Source organism: Panthera onca, chromosome B2 (genome assembly GCF_046562875.1).
Source record: "Panthera onca isolate mPanOnc1 chromosome B2, mPanOnc1 haplotype 2, whole genome shotgun sequence".
NCBI lineage: Eukaryota > Metazoa > Chordata > Mammalia > Carnivora > Felidae > Panthera > Panthera onca.
The window spans coordinates 4,371,813-4,387,843 of record NC_138343.1 but is presented as its reverse complement, the minus strand read 5'-3'; the positions used below and the strand labels follow the sequence as shown (position 1 = coordinate 4,387,843).

At 52.5% G+C, this 16,031-nt stretch overlaps 1 protein-coding gene and 1 long non-coding RNA gene across 13 annotated transcripts in view; one reads left to right on the top strand and one right to left on the bottom strand.

Moving 5' to 3' along the window:
• Positions 1 to 11,811, bottom strand: part of LOC132666633 (uncharacterized) — a 49,506-nt gene extending 37,695 nt beyond the window's left edge. For 2 of the 5 annotated variants that reach the window (XR_013555476.2, XR_013555477.2), the window contains exons 1-2: positions 11,552 to 11,808; positions 8,741 to 10,313 (exon numbers count right to left, since the gene is read on the bottom strand). This is a non-coding gene — a long non-coding RNA (uncharacterized LOC132666633). Of the gene's footprint in view, positions 1 to 6,059; positions 7,670 to 8,180; positions 10,314 to 11,551 lie in introns of those variants that run through there. The other 3 variants (XR_013555474.2, XR_013555475.2, XR_009604747.3) reach the window with 3 other exon arrangements.
• The window catches only part of CARMIL1 (capping protein regulator and myosin 1 linker 1), a 311,551-nt gene that overhangs the window by 103,383 nt on the left and 192,137 nt on the right, over positions 1 to 16,031 (top strand). For all 8 annotated transcript variants that reach the window (XM_078446565.2, XM_078446566.2, XM_078446564.2 and 5 more), the window contains 2 exons: positions 10,386 to 10,436; positions 14,581 to 14,640. In XM_078446565.2, coding sequence (XP_078302691.1) covers positions 10,386 to 10,436; positions 14,581 to 14,640 — 111 coding nt within the window. The remainder of the gene's footprint in view (positions 1 to 10,385; positions 10,437 to 14,580; positions 14,641 to 16,031) is intronic.

Genomic DNA, 16,031 nt, shown 5'->3' with positions numbered 1-16,031 from the left:
GCTTGTCTTTGTTTTGACAGGTAAGTTGGGAATGAACTAGCAGATGTGTTTGAAATGGGTCGAGGTGAACTGCAGACAACAGGTTTTCAGGTACTTTCCTTCCAGGATATGACGGTTCAATGGGAAGGATGTGTCAGTTACGTGGCCGGGTGCAGGAATAAAGAGGCAGACTTGAATTTTTAGAACCAGTTTTATAGACTGTAGCAGCAGCCTTTTGCCTCCTAAACTCCTGAATTTTCCCATCCGGAGAGGGGGTGGGGAAGGGCTGTGCTTCCTGCCGTCATTACTCAGCAGATACTTGAACCCCTGCTTTGCGCCAGGCACTGGGAAATGTGGCTGTGAATAGGACAGATGTGGTCCCTGCTCCCAGGCCCCTCACAGTCTGGTGGGGCTGGTGAGAGTGTGTAATTTGAATTTTTTTTTTTTAACATTTATTTATTTTTGAGACAGGGAGAGACAGCGTGCGAGCAGGGGAAGGACAGAGAGAGAGGGAGGTGAGGAATCTGAAGCAAGTTCTAGGCTCTGAGCCGTCAGCACAGAGCCCGACGCTGGGCTCGAACCCAGGAAGTATAAGATCGTGACCTGAGCCGAAGTCGGACGCCCAACCGACTGAGCCACCCGGGTGCCCCAAGAGTGTGTAATCTGAGCAATAATTAAAGCTGTGACAGGTGTTGGTAGGGAATGTGGCACCGCTGTGAGAGCATGTAACAGGGAGACCTTTCTGAGGGTAGAATGAACTTCCTTCGGGAAGTCCTTTAAAGGGTTGGGATCCGAAGGGTGAGTAGGTGTGAACAAGGTGGAGGTAGAGAAAGGAGGGGGTCGGGGCAGGAGCATCTGGAGCAGGGGGGGTGGTGGGACCGCCCCCTCGGGAGGCCAGCGGAAGGCCAGCGTGGCTAGATGGGGAGCAGAGGCAGTCAGGTGACGCCCAGGTGGAGGCAGGGACCAGCGTCTTCCTGCAGGGCCACCCAGAGAGGGGATACGGTAACACGTGGGTCCCTGAGCATCCGGGACCCGACACAGGCAGTGGCTGGGGCGAGAGTGTTAGGAGGCCGGTGCTCCTGGAACAGGAGCACGATGCTGGCGGCCTGAGCAGAGTCCGCGCGGCGGAGATGGACAGAAGTGAACGGGTTACGGGACGTTTGGACGGCATTGAACTGGGCGAAGGATGAGTAGGGACGAAAGGCGGCGATGCCGGGGGCTCCGGCTGGGGAACTGTGGCTGGCCGGGCGCACCCCTGCGTGCAGACTGCCGGACGGGGAGCAGATCCTGGAAGGAAGACCACAAGTGTAGGGGAGGATGTGCTGAGCTCTCCGGTCGGAGGGACATCCAGGTGGGGCGGGATGGGTAGATCTGACTCCAGAGAGGTCCGGGTGTGACGCGGCCGGGGATGAGCGTGGTCGTGGGAGACCATGGGAGGCAGGCAGCGGGAGCGGGCACACAGCTGGCTGTGGCCTGAGAGGGGTAAAGAGAATCCCAGGCATCAGGCTGTGCCCGTGCTGAGGAGTAATCTAGTGAGCATATGCTGGAGACCATATGCTGGGTGTCGCTGCAGACTGGCGTCACAGACAGGTTTCGGGACCTCAGCAGGAGCAGTTCCCGCGGGGCTCTGGGGACAGAAGCCCAGTTTGAACAGCAGAGGGGACTTGGGGGCCGGAAGAGGAAGACATCGGGTGCAGACCCTTGACTGAGAAGTTGGGCTCAGCAGAGGGAGGGAGTTAGCCGAGGGGTGTAGGGTCCACGGTCTCCTTCTCACTCTACATACTTCTGTCTGTGGGCTTTAAAGTTTTTTTAACGTTCATTTATTTTTGAGAGACGGAGAGACAGAGCACGAGCAGGGGAGGGGCAGAGAGAGAGGGAGACCCAGAATCCGAGGCAGGCTCCAGGCTCTGAGCTGTCAGCCCAGAGCCCCACGCGGGGCTCGAACCCACGAACCGCGAGATGGTGACCTGAGCCGAAGTTGGAGGCCTAGCAGACTGAGCCAGCCGGGCGCCCTGTCCGTGGATGTTAGGCACGGGCAGGTCCCAGCACAGGTCGGCGGGGGGTCGTCGGGAGCCCCGGTGGAGGGATGGGGCTTTCCTTCCGGCTCTTCGGAGGCCGAGGAGGAGGGCGGGCAGGTGCCGGCGTGTAGGTTTGCAGTGGGATGTCCTCGGCGACGCCGTCTGATCAGTTCTGTTTTCGCAGTGGAGCCGGAGGCACAGCGTGTCCACAGCTGCAGGAAGTGGGGTCAGCGTGCGGACTGGGTGGCTTCTCCAGCTGCGCTCGGCGGCCACCTCGGCAGGCGGGACCAGCCGCCGGGGGGGTTCATCCAGAGTTGAGGTCTCTGTCTGTGGGCGGAATGAAGGCACCAGGAAGGTGTGGGCGGTGGCACAAGGTTTCAGTGCGGTGTCGGTGGGGTCAAGGGGCCGGGGCTGATGGGAAGAGAGGCTGTGGGATGCTCAGGGGCCCCGCAGGCCGGGGTTAGGAACCCAGTGGGGTAGCTGGGTGGGGGGAGAGATACGGGTGCTTGGCGAGCTGTGATGTGCCCCGAAGTCACCCGGGGAATCTTAGTAAATGCAGATGCGATGCAGCGAGCGTGGGACAGGGACCTCAGTCGCTGCCTTTGAACAAGCTCCCGGGTGATGCCAGGCCCTGGGCCCCGCGGGTCGCACTTTGAGGAGAAGCTGGAAGGTTGTCGTTCTAGAGGGCGGCCCGAATTAGAAATCCAGAGGTGGCACGGCTTTAGGCAATGGGTACCATGGCCTGGGAGTGAACTGAGCAGACCGGAAGGTCAAGGAACGAGAGGGCCACCCGAGTCACTCAGGACACGTGACGGCGAGGCTCGCTAACGCTTACTCTCCGCGAGCTGTTCTGGGCGCCTGGAGTGCGGACTCCACGTGGGCGCTCCCTGTCCGGAGCCCAGTGCCCTGATGCAAATGGGTGCGTGAGTGACCCCCGAGGACAGGCGTGCAGGAGGGGGGCGTGGAGAGTTTGGGCCAGGCGTTGGCCTCAGGTGTGAAGGAGGTTAAGCGTATCTAAGAGAGTGCTGGCGTTTCACAACTACTTTGGAGGCCTCACGACTCTCCTGCAGGCGCGGTGCTCTACCCATTTTCCAGGTTAGAAGAATAAGGTTCGGAGGGACTGGTAATTAGTAAGTGGGAGAGCGTTCAAGTGAATTCACAGTGGCCCGGGTCCCAAGTCCATTCCTCCTCTGTATCAGGTTTCCATGCAGGAATGCAAATTCTCTTCTAATTCCCTGGGAGGCTGCAGTTACCCTGGGGGTGCTCTCCCCTGGGCTGGCTCTGCTTCCTGGAGTGTGAGGTGTTGTGAAGGAAGCTGAGCCCAGGGGATGCCCATCTGGGCTTGGCTCTTCCTGGCAGGACAGCTGCGCTTGGCTTCGTCTCTACCAACTTTGCGCCTGCCTCTTAGGTCTTAATTTTTTGTTAATGTTTATTTATTTTGAGAGAGAGAGAAAGCGTGCGCAGAGGAGGGGCAGAGAGAGGTAAGTAACCTGCCGACGGTCACACAGCTGGTAGGAAGAGGTCTAGCGGGAATTCACACCCGGGCTCACTGCCTCTGGATCCAGCACTCTTTGTCACTGGTCTTTTGTTTCAAGCGACTCTTTGTGGTCTCTGTTGGATGCCATGCCTGGGAGGTCCCCATCCCTGGGGTTTGAATTTTGAGAGGGGTCACGCATGGAAGAAAAGTCCATCCACCCGGTAAGGGCAGCCAGAGGGACCGTCTGCTTTCTGTCCCTCTTGAGCTCTGAGTGTTTTCTTGCTTTACTGTATTTTTGGGGAGGTTTTTTTTTGGGGGGGGAGGATTATGAGAGCTATCCGTTAAAAACTATATTTGTGCTTAACGTTCTGTCGCTTGGAACACAGAGGAACTCTCCTGGATGCTGATCGATCATTCAGCTATTTAACCCTTCCTGGTCTGCTTCCCCTTCTGTAAAATAAAGGAATTGGATGCATCCTTCCCCAGGACTCTTGTAGCTCTGTGACTTGTAGCTACACTTGGGTTCTAGTGACTCTCATGGTCAAGGAGAGGCTGGCTGGGCCTGTACTGGGGAAGCAGGAGAAGTTTTGTGAATTCATTGGGTTCGTATGACCTTTACCTCCACCTGGCATGTTTTCTGTGCTCCTCGCACGACTGTGTCTTTACCGTTGGTGAGTTCATCTAGAACATAGCAAGGACACCGGTGGCTGATCCCTTCCTAAGTGCACATGCCACAGGCAGACCTGGGAGCCCCCAGTTCACCGCCCACCGGGGGCCGAGAGCTCTGGGCAGGAACCCTCCACACCCCAGGGCCTGACACGAGCCCCCCGGCACCCTGAGGGGTATCAGACTCTTACTCATAGCCGAGGAGGTGGCCCCTTTTCTAGGGGATCATTCCGCCTTGAAAAATGTGTCCTCATAGAATCAGTGTGGCCCATTCCAGAGATTTGTGTCAGCTGGCGCTTTGAGAAGAAGATGTGATAGGGAGTGACATTAAGGAGAATTGATGTTTTGAAGCAGCCACACGTTCATCTGTGGGGAAGCATTAACTCTGTTTTCTTTCATGCTTTGATAATGCCCTACAGCTTGCGGTCGTGGGGAGGCAGAGGGAAGGAAGCGATTGTCTGACGAGCTGTGTGAAAACACTCCATTTCTGCACAATGGCACAAATAACCAGGTGACAAAGAAATGGGTTTGCCCAGGTGTTAGAGAACAAAAGCCTTGCTCCCCTGTTGACGGAACCTCTGTCATTCCAGGGAGTAGGGCCCCAAGAAGGAACTCATTCTTCTTTGCAAACATTTAGTGGGGACTTGGCATTCCCGGTCGTCTACACAGACCCAAGAGGAGCGGGGTCCTGGAGCAGGGGCCTCAGTCACGGACCCCGAGATAGGAAGGTGACACGGGGACCTGTTCCAATGCCCTTGTTCTCGGTTTGGGTACGTTTACATCCGCGAAGATCGCGACTCGTTCTGTTAGTTGCTCGGCTAGTTGAGCTAAATCCAGGCTAAGTGTGGGTAACTGTCTTAGTTTAATACTGTCATGGGCATTTGTAGTCTCATCATAATGTCAACATACAAATAATAACATGCTATCGTAGCTCTTACATCTGCCAGTACTCCTCTGAGCGCTAAATGATGAGCCCGTTTAACCCTCACGGCTTCGTGAGTGGTGGTACGATCGCTGCCCCCATTTTACAGAAGAGGAAACTGAGCCACGGAGAAGGTTAAGTCATTTGCCTAAGTCACACAGATAGTAAGCAGTGAAGCTTGGACTGAAATGCACACAACCCGGCCCCAGAGTTTCTCCGTTAAACCGCGAGGCCAGGGGTTGGCAAACGTTTTCCGTATAGGATCAGATAGTAAGTATTTTAGGTGTTGTGTGCCGTAAAAATCTCTGTTGCTTCTATTCAGCTCTGCCTTTGTAGCGTGAAAGCAGCCAGAGACAATACGTTAAACAAATGGTGTGGCTGTGTCCCAATAAAGCTTTATTCATAAAAATGGGTAGGGTGCTGGATTTGGCCCACAGGCTGTAGTTTTCAGATCCCGTACTAGACTCTACTGCCTTGTCAGGGAACATCTATTAATGACAGAGAGAGACAGATACTGGAAAGTATGGCGATCCAGTTTTATAAGGGATTTGGGGCCAGAAGTTGCACGAAAAGGATGTATTGTTTGTATTCCTTTTGGGTGAAGTGTCCTCTTGCTTTGGCCGGGGAGGGTGACGGGCCCCATGGCTGTGCACCGTGGACGTTTGGAGGCTCGGGGCCGGGAGAGACTTTTTATTCTAGCTCAACTTTCTGGGCGATCTTTCACAAGACTCTCAGCACCTCCACAGTGGTGATGATGGTCCCTGCCACCTGCCCCTCTTTCTCCCTGAAGTGTGTACCTTGGATGAATGAGGTCTTGTCTGTGATTCACTTGGAGCCTCTGGAAGAGGGTAAATGTATTAAATGGCCTTCATCATTTCATTTGCTTGCAAATTAGAGAGTACTCTGGGGGTACGAGACCAGTTTTTGAATGTTTGCCATGTGGAGCCCAATCTTAAAGGAGGGGCATTCTTGGTAATCTGCACGAGAGAGTGGATTGAGGAGGGATGGGTTTATGGATTGCCTGTGCAGCGGTAGGCTGTAGGCAAATGGAGTTATTAAAGAGGATGAAACGGGTATTTATTTCAGTTTTTAGTAAGCGTGCATTGCAAGCAGTGAGAGGGTTCTGTAGTCGACCTCATTATATATCATTTCCATAAGAAAATTTAGGCTTCTCTGCTAAGCTGTGAGTCTCCGCGGTGGGGAGGAGTTTTATAAGTGTTTCCAAGTGAAATGTTGAAGTTAAAAGTTGAACCCAGAAGCCTCAGAGGGAACCAGGCTGCTGCCTGCATTTCAATGAAAGGGAGAGGAAATGCATTATGGAGGTTGAAAATGTGGTTTGCATGCTAAGACCTCTGTGGAAGAATGGGCCTCCCGGAGGAGGGGGGAAGGGGTAATAGCTTGCCCTTAGTGACTGAGGTTCCTCGGTGAAGCACAAATGCTTCTTCGGATCCCCCCACCCCCTCGCTTTTTTTTTTTTTTTTTTTTTTTGCAAGAAAATATACTGAACTGAAAATTTCAGCCTAGATGACGTCTTGGAACCCTGGTGGGCTCCTTCTGATGCCAGAAGCTATCATTTGAAAATCAGTCAGTGTGACTACTTCGTCCTAATTTGGGCACCTAAATTGAAGACGTGTTCCCACCCGCTATAACGATAGAAGAGCTGGTATTTGACCGAGACCTCCTCGGTGCTGGGCTCGGGCTTTATCTACACTTGTATCTTACTTTAAAACAACAGTATTTGTCCTGCAGAGGAATATTCTTCTTGTTTTACAGAGGGGGAAACTGAGGCATCGGGCAGTCGACTGACTCTGTCAGGGTTAGGCAGCTAGTGAGTGGTGTAGCCAGACTTTAAATCCGCCTTCCTGATTCCAAACCCCTGCAAGGAGGGTGAGCAGGAGTCCTGGGTTTCTGGGACCCTGGGATTGTCCGTGCTTAAGCCCAGAAACGTCTTGGGCAAATGGGAAGATTTTGGTCACCCTGCGAACAAGATGCTGGTGACCTCAGCACCGAGGTGGTGCTTATTATAGGATAAATCGAAGGGGGGTTTTCCTGTGTGATCGCCCCTCAGCTGCTAGAAGCCGTATGTGTGCCCGTAAGACCTCCAAGGCCGCACACCCCAGGACCCTCTTGGAGCCAAGTAGGAAAGCTAGGAGACTGAGTTCTTTGGGGATTCCAGCATGAGCGTAGCCCCATTTACTGGCCCAGTTTGCACCAACGGAGCAAGAGGCACGATTCTGGGAGGAGCAGTGCGTGTAGTTTTTCACTCTTGTTTCAAATGACTGCTACACTCTTGTGCTTACAAGTGGGCATAGTCTCGGGAAAGGCTGGGTCAGCTTTGGAGGATTTCACCCACTCCATCCCCTCCCTTCCCAAACTTTCTAAGACGGGTCCTCATGCCTCCGGAGACCCTAGGTGACCACCAGAAATGGGGACCAGGCGGCACAAAGCTGCTTCCTTCAAAGCCTGGGCTCCCACGTGGATGCGTCTCTTTTCAAGCAAATTCTTTTGGGCTGTGTCCAAATTCCGGAGGACGCTGCGTACTCAGAAACTATTTTTCAAGAAGGCGAGTTGGCACATAGGACCGCAGATCGCGAACGGGGTTGTTGCCTGAGGGGAGGCAGAAGTGATCGTGAAAACCTCGTATGTCTACCTGTGGCCAAGAGATTGATTGCTCGTCATTCAAAAGGTGGATGCACACGAACATTCTGAGTTTCTTTCCCTCTCTTTTAAAGAAATGTACTGACCCCGGGGCACCCGGGTGGCTCCGTCGGTTGAGCATCCGACTCTTGATTTCGGCTCAGGTCATGATCTCATGGTTTGTGGGTTCAAGCCCCATGTTGGGCTCTGCACTGACAGCGTGGAGCCTGCTTGGGACCCTCTCTCTCTGCCCCTTCCCCATGCGTGCTTTCTCTCTCTCTCTCAAAATAAATAAATAAACTTACAAAGTAGTGACCCAGTTAATACTCTCCCAGTGGCCCCTAGAAGCGCCCTGTGCTGACTGATCCGGAAGGGGCTGGTCAGGAGAGGGCAGGCAGGTCATGTGATACCTTGGCCGCTTGTGGGAGACTTTAGTCCCCAAAGTACACCACTTACAGAAGGGCGGAAGGCCGGCCCGCACCTCGTGCTCACATCAGTGGTTGGGGTGCTTGTGGGAGACCGGTCTCTGAGACTTCTGAATTAGATCCCCACAGGGGGCCTTGTAATTACCCATGCGTTCCTTGTTTCGCCATGTCAAAGGTGCCTTGTCACCTTTATTCGCGTTCTGTGCAAGTTTCTCTGTGACTGTGTTACAGATGAACTATCCTTCCAGAATGCGGTGTTCCTTCCGTGGTTGGCGTCTGCTGTTTGGCAGTAGGCTTGAATAAATTGCAGGCTCACCGATTAGCAGATTAGCATCTGGGAAGCCCCGGGAAGTGAGGGCAGAGCTGAGGCAGGGGCGGGTGCTGGAGGAGGAGGAGAGGGTGAGAAAGGGGGGAGGGGAGTGTGCTGGGGACAGTGGCAGCCACAGCGGAGCGAGGAGTGAGGGGAGGGGAGGGACGCAGACAGACTGAGAGCTGCACAGACGGGATCAGGGAGGCACCTAGAAGACAGACGCACGGACAGGCAGGCAGACCAGTAGGGACTGGCTCTTTTCCTCAGCACCTCCAACATCCCTCATCCTGTTGATGGCGCTCTTACCTCTCTGCTTCCTTCCGACTTTAAAGCTCTGTGGCTCCTCCGTGTTTGCATGGGTGAGGACCACCTGGAACTGGGTCCTGGAGTTTCGAGAGTCCGCGTAAGGAATTAGCAGCCCGGTCTCTGGACCCAGAGCGTGCTAGGTTCGAGTCTCAGCTCGGCCACCCGCTTGCTGGGTCACCCGGGCGAGTTCCATCATCTCTGTGCGTCTTAGTCTCCTCTTCTTACAATGGGGGTGATAACGGTGTCCAGGCTAGCTCTTAGGGTGCTGAGAGGACTCAAGGAGATGGGGCGCACAAGCCTGTTAGAACAGCGTACCCGGCAGTATTGGCCGTGGTTGCTCCTGTCCTTCTAACGTGATCCTGGGTGTCGTGGGACCAACGTCTGTTGGAAGGAACGTTCACGGAGCTTGATACGTTTATCGAAATACTGAAAAGGCTGCATGTTGCTGTCTGAGGCTTGTGCCGTTGAGCTTCTTGCTCGTCTGAAAAGATTCTCGATGGGGGGTCCGGAGCTCCAGCTTCCGTCTCCAGCTCTGGCGTGAACCCAGCAAAGACGAGTTTCTGTGGAACCTGCTCTCAGATTGGAAGCGGAGATGGTGGTAAGCAGCGGGGTTTCAGGTCATTGACCAGGTGATGCTGAGTCCTTTCTGGCACGTGAGCTCTGTGATCTGGCCCTGTGCAGAGAATTTTGTGGGCCGAAGATTCTCGAAGAGACCGGGGATTGCTCCTACAAGAACCCCTGGAAGAGAGAAATGTGTGGGCTGTGTTGTAAATAATAAATTTAGCGATGAGAAAGTTCTTTGAGAAATGAAGAAGCCAGTCCTCCCATCAGAACTTAAGTACTGGAGACTCCTTTCTTCAGTGCAAAGGCCCTGGGGCCTGCCCAGGCCTCCAAGCTGCAGAGTGGCACCATATTCTGACCTTGGCGGTTGTGGACTGGGATCCCTGCTCCGGGGATGAGTTCAAACCATTTCCAACCTCTTTGTATTCACAAGGGCTCCTGCTGGCTAAGAGGGGTCCTAGAAGCATGTGGGGCCCTGTGGACTGCATAGATGTTCTTAGTGGAGTATTGGAATCGAAACCTCCATAAATGTTCTCTCGAGGACTGGGGGAGGCCCAGCTGAGAAACACAGCTGGGGACACCTTGGAAGCATCCCCTGATACGCTGTCTGTGCACTGTGTGAATGTTCTCCGCTCGTGCACAGGGAGTGGAAGCGGGCAAATGTGGGTGGCGGTGGTGAGGAAGGTGTCACAGAGCCCTAGGCTTCTTCATTCAGTCTGCTGCTGATATGGGGGGGGGGGGGGCTCACGACTGTATGCAGGGTCTCTGTGTGTTAACATCCCAGAGACCTGTCGCGCTCACTCAGCAGAAGTAGTCTCTTGGTCCCTTGGGCTGTTGATTGGACTGCTCATCTTGAGATTTCACAAGTGATTTGTTCAGTGTGGACCTTCACGCGGTGACTCTTGAGGAAAACGAGTTCTACGTGGCCAGGAGGCTGTCCTGATTCACCGATTCTTCTTACAGGCCAGGAACCCAGCCCCGTGGCCTCTCGAGGCTCCTGTGCCATTCTGTCCTGTGGGTAAAGCCCAAACCCATCAGTCCCACTTGGTGGTACTTATGCTGATGCTGTCTTCCTATTCTGCAGGTGCTTACGTCATGCCGAGCCTTCCTCGTGACGGCACGAATCCCCACCAAGGTAAGTGGCGATGCATCTCCTCCAACACACACACACACACACACACACACACACACTCCCTCTTCAGTGGACACAACTTTGTCTGATATTGTCCGCATCGCAAATACAGAAAAGCAGTTTTTCGTGCAAAGTGATGTGTGTTGAGGACTCCCCCTTAGACAAGGCTGGTTTCTGGTGCCCCAGGAAGTGGCCTGGGCTGAGAAGCAAAACCTATGTCAGTGACATTAACTTTCTGGGGAAATAATTACATTCAGAACAGTGCTGCATAATAGGTACTGGTTATGACATAGATCTCTTCTCTCTGGGGGCCGATCAGACATTTGTTTTCTTTTGTCTTTCTGTGAAATGTACCACATAAGCAGTCAAGTGGACAAAATAGAAATGAATCACAAAGCAGGTACCTCAATGAAGAAATAAAACTTTGCTATCACCCGAGATAGCCCCAGCTCTGCTTTCGGGGATGGGAGTTGGGTCATTGTCAGATCGGGGACAGACCCTCAGAGAAGCTGGGTTGAAGGATTGCCCCACGTGAACCAGGCAGATGAAGGGGTCTCCTGGTCAGTGCTTAGCGGTACGGAAGAGCACAGTGCTTTGGGGGGCAGGGCTGTGGGGGCTGTTTTGGGGTATAGGGGTTTGGGGGGGAGTGCTTTGGGAAGCAGGGGTGCTAGGAGAAGTGCTATGGGGAGAGGGGTGTGGAGTGGGGTGCTTTGGGGAGTGGGGGTGGTTGGAGGAGGGCTTTGGGGAGCGGGGGCGTAGGAGCTATGCTTTGGGGAGTGGGGGTAGTTGGAGTAGGGCTTTGGGGAGCAGGGTGTGGGGAGGAGGGCTTTGGGGAGCCGGGGTATTTGGGGGAGGGCTTTGGGGAGCCAGGCTGTTTAGGAGAGGGCTTTGGGGAGCAGGGGAGAAGGCAACAGGCGGGAAAGGTGTGTGGGCGTGGCTTGAGCTGCTGCCCATGGAGTGGGGGGCGGTCCTGGAGGACAGTCGCGTGGTCACGTGATCACTTGTACGTTTGCTTATTGGCTGTGGGAGGGGACTTGCTCTGGGGCTGGGGGAGGTGAGTGGTGGAGGCTGCTGATAGGCCATGCCAACTCCTTCCTCCTGTCTACCCAGGGGCTAACCTGTGTGGTTCTGTCTCACACGCGTCCCGGCTCCTCCCGCCCGCTGCTGGGTGCCATTCCTCACACTGTGCGGGGTGGGCTGGGTGGGGTGGGCGAGGTGAGGCACTGTTACGCTGTGAGGACCAGCTTGGAGACAGTGATCTGAGCCTTGTTGCGTCTCCCAGTACGTCCTAGACACGGCGTCCTCACTGTTAGGTGTCGTTGGCGGGACGCTTGCCGAATCCTGGACGCAGCTTGTCCTCACATAGGGATTGGGGACCCTACAGGCTCTCCTTGTTGTTTCCGCCTTGTCCTCGCTCTTCGCGTGCCTCCGTGCCGTTGCAAATCCTTTTTCTTTGGCCGGGAGTCCCCGTTTTACCCCTTCTTTGCTTGACACCCTTGAAGTCATTCCTCCGGGCTTCGCGGAACCATCTCCATGCTTTCCTGGCTCCCTGACATGTAGCTTCTCCTGGTGACAGTCCTTTGGGGGCGGCGGGAACATCTCAATTGACCTCACTCGGCCGAGCTGATCAAAGCTGCCCGGGCCATCCCAGGTGGTGCCGACCGAGGCCAGCTGCACTTTATGTCTGCTGGCTTGTGAGGGAGTGCACCTGTTCACACCTGCTCCCTCCAGCTGGAGGAGACGCCAGGGTGCCAGGAGATGCCAGGGTGCCAGGCTCCCACCGAGCCAAGGTGGTTTGCTTCTAAACCTATTCTTGCTTAGGGTTACCATAGTAAGTTTATTTAATTAAAGATATTTCACATAGTAATGAAAAAGGCTGCAAAAGGAGAGAGCATCTGTGAAATACTGAGTATTGATAAAGGTGAATTATTAAAAAAAAAAAAAAATTAGGGTCTTGGTAAGGACCAGACAATGGTTAAAGGCTGGGGTGACGGGGAGCAGATAACAATTCAGCAAATGTATGCCTTCAAATTGCTTTGCCAGTGTCTTCAAGTTCTCTCGCCATTTTAAAATTTAATTTAATTTAATTTAGTTTAATTTATTTTTTTATTTTTTAATTATTTTACTCTCTTATTTTGGAAGGGAGAGAAAGTGTGAGTCGGGGAGGGCAGAGAGAGAGGGAGAAAGAATCTGAAGCGGGCTCTGCACTGTCAGCACAGAGCCAGGCGTGGGGCTCGAACCCATGAATTGTGAGGTCATGACCTGAGCCCAAGTTGGACACTTAACTGACTGAGACTTGAAGTGGACGTTGGGTACCCTACATTTAAGGGTGTGGCCCCCAGAGGAAATGCCATTATAGCACCAGCCAGTGGGCTTTACCCCAAGAAGAAACTTGAACGTTGTATCGAAGGCTAGGAAATGAGACGATGTTTATAAGTTTTAATTTGAAATAACTGAAGGTAGGTGTGTGTACTTTTTAGAAAATCATTCCCTGCTTGAAATGACTTTTCAAAACCCAACCAAGTATCGATCCTGATAATTATAGGTAAGAAGACTTGTACTCGAATAGAATGTGTGTATGTAGGTATTTTAGGGAGGGGAAATGTAGGTGCACACGTGGAACAGAGAGAGAGAGGGAGAGAGAATCTTAAGCAGGCTCCATGCTGTCAGCACAGAGCCCAACTCAGGGCTCGATCTCACGAACCGCGAGATGATGACCTGAGCCAAAATTGACTTGGATGCTCAACTGACTGAGCCACCCAGGTGCCCTCTGAATAGAATGTTTAAAATGTGCCTCCAATGCCACATTTGACTCTTGGAGGACAAGAGAAATGTCTCGTTCCTCTTTCCAGTTCCAATCCTGGCACATAGCAGGTCTTCCATTCACGTCTGTTGGTTGACTGAGTGAATAATGAAAGAATACCTTTTCTACCTCTGGTCCTCAACACCGTACATCAAGACATTTAACGGGAGATTCAGGGGTTCTGTGTTCTCAGGTTCATCCTGCCAGATGCAATAAGGTACGGTACGGCACCAGGGGGCAGAACTCAGGGTCTTGTGGGCTTGGTTATGGGCGGATGCTTCCCCCCTGGCATTTCTGGTTTTAAGGGGAAGAGGTCAAGCAAACGGATCTAATGCAGTCCTGTCATCGGGTGCCGTGCGACTGCTGTAGTCAGATGGAAGGCTGCAAAACGGGGGGAGAGATTTTTCCTGTTGTCCAGGAAAAATAGGAAAAATGTGGGACTGGAGATATATTGAAGAAAAAAGAAATGCTGGTTACAGGAGAAGAGAGAAAGGGTCACCTGTTACTTGGGAAGGAAATAAATCATTGTTTATCTGCGCACAGAGAGACGTAGATTTTGACTCAACTCTGTGTGTTTCATTGAACCATGGTTTAAAATTCCTACATACTGTGTTTTTCTAAGTCCGCTCAAAATATGAATTTCTATATGAGACGGTAGAGGGAGTATAACCCAGAGGGGAAAGGGTTTAGAGGGAAAAGAAAACCAACATTGTCTTTATCTCGATGGGACTTTCTGAAGCAAAATTTTGAACTAGGAGAAAAGTGTATGTTTAGATGGCTCGCTTTATACATTCATTTCCCAGTGAAGAAATGCTGGAGTGCAAGTGTGAGAACTTCCCCTTGACTTTGTCCCTGGCTGAAATTTAAAAAGTCAGACTTGGACCTTCCTTTCAGCCTTTCAGTAAAGTGACCAATACTTATTCTGAATTAGGATAAATCAAGGTCATATCTTTTTTTTGTTTGTTTTTTTTTTAAGTTTATTTATTTTGAGAGAGTAAGAGAGAGAGAGAGAGACCACGAGTGAGGGAAGGCGGGGATAGAAAGAGAGAAAAAGAATCCCAAGCAGGCTCTGTGCTGTCAGCACAGAGCCCGACGTGGGGCTTGATCCCATGAGCTGTGAGATCATGACCTGAGCTGAAACTGAGAGTCGGACGCTTCGCTCATTGAGCCACCCAGGTGCCCCAAGGTCATGTCTTAATTCATAAATGGAGATCTGAAACCAGCCTGCCTTCACAAGATGTCCAGTGCCTTGTTTTGTTTTTGGACTTTCTAATTGGAGCATTTGTACCTTGAATTACAGGTTTTGCACCCCTCATTCATTACGGGTCTTTATTTCAATTGCAGCTCGAGTTAACCTTCAGCTACTTGGAGATACATGGTGTCAGCTGCGGCAGGCCCGCTCAGGTGAGTGCCACAACGGCTCCCTGGTCGCCGTGACTGCACGGCGGTGACCTGTCTCGAGTTCCCGAAACCGGGAACCCCCTGTTTTGGTTCCGGTGTTGAGATTCTCTTGAGATGATGTAGAAAAACAAGATGGGGGAAAATGGAAGTTTCTGAACGAGAGATCGCACAGGGGGCCGTGTGGGGAGGGTCTAGGATTTTGTTCTGGTAAAGAAAACGCTTTCTCCGTAACTCGGTCTGAGAAGAACTAATTAGCTTTTATGTGAGCTGACGGTGGAAACGTCAGAGTACTGTTCTTAGAGATTCTGTACGACACGGTTTAGTGTTAAAATCCCACAGCTCTTATATGGCACTGTCTGAGGTCTTTCTGGGAATATAGCGATCTAGGAATTCTTGGGGTCCTAATAAAATGTAGATTTTTAAAAACATCTTTGTCGAGCTATAATAAGTAATAAGCAGGGAACCGAAGTGTACGATTTGGTAAGTTCTGACATATGCGTACCCAGGAACCCGTTAACCACAATCAAGACAGCCGACTTAGTCCTCACCCCGCGGGCTCCTCGTACCCTCCCCCCGTAAACACTCACTCCTGCCCCCCGCCCCCCGCCCCCCACCTGTCTGCGGGCGCCTGCCCCTTGCCGCCGGAGAAGAGTTCGCATTTTCTAACACTTTGTCTGAATGGCATCCTAGTGTGTGTACTCTTCATTGACCACCTTCTCTCTGCCTGTATAATTATTTGGGGATGGATTATACTTTGTTGCGTGCCTCCGTACTTCCTTCGTATTGTTGCAGTGTGTTCCATCGTGTGGCTGTGTTGCGGCCCTGTCCCCGTTCTCCCGGTGAGGGACAGTTGGGTTGTTGACGTCGTTGGCCAAGTCAAGCTGCCATGAACCTCTATGCGTACAGCTCTGATTGGGCGTAGGCTTTTCCTTCCCCCCGGGTAGGTACTTAGGAACGGGGCGGCCGAACTGGAGGCTGGGTGCCTGTTTCCCTTTGTAAGAAGCTGCTGAGCTGTTTCCCAAGGTGGCTGTGCCATTTGACAGTGTCACCGACAGAGCGTGGGACTTCCAGCCCCTCCACCCCCTCCTGGCCCTGGCACGGTCCGTGTGTTTCATTTTCGCCATTCCGGAAAGTACGTGGTGCTTTCGGATCGTAGTTTTAACTTACGTTTTTCTAACGCCTACAGATACTGAACATCTTTTGATCTGCCCGTTTGCCCATCGTCCGTCTTCCTGTCCCAGTGTCCGTTTAAATGTTTGGCCGTCTTTTAAAATTGAGTTGTTTGTTTTCTGATGAAGATTCCTTTTCTGCATTCTGAATACACATCCCTTATCAGATACCTGATTTATACATATTTTTTCTTAGTCTGAGCCCTGGCGTTTCATTTTCTTTGC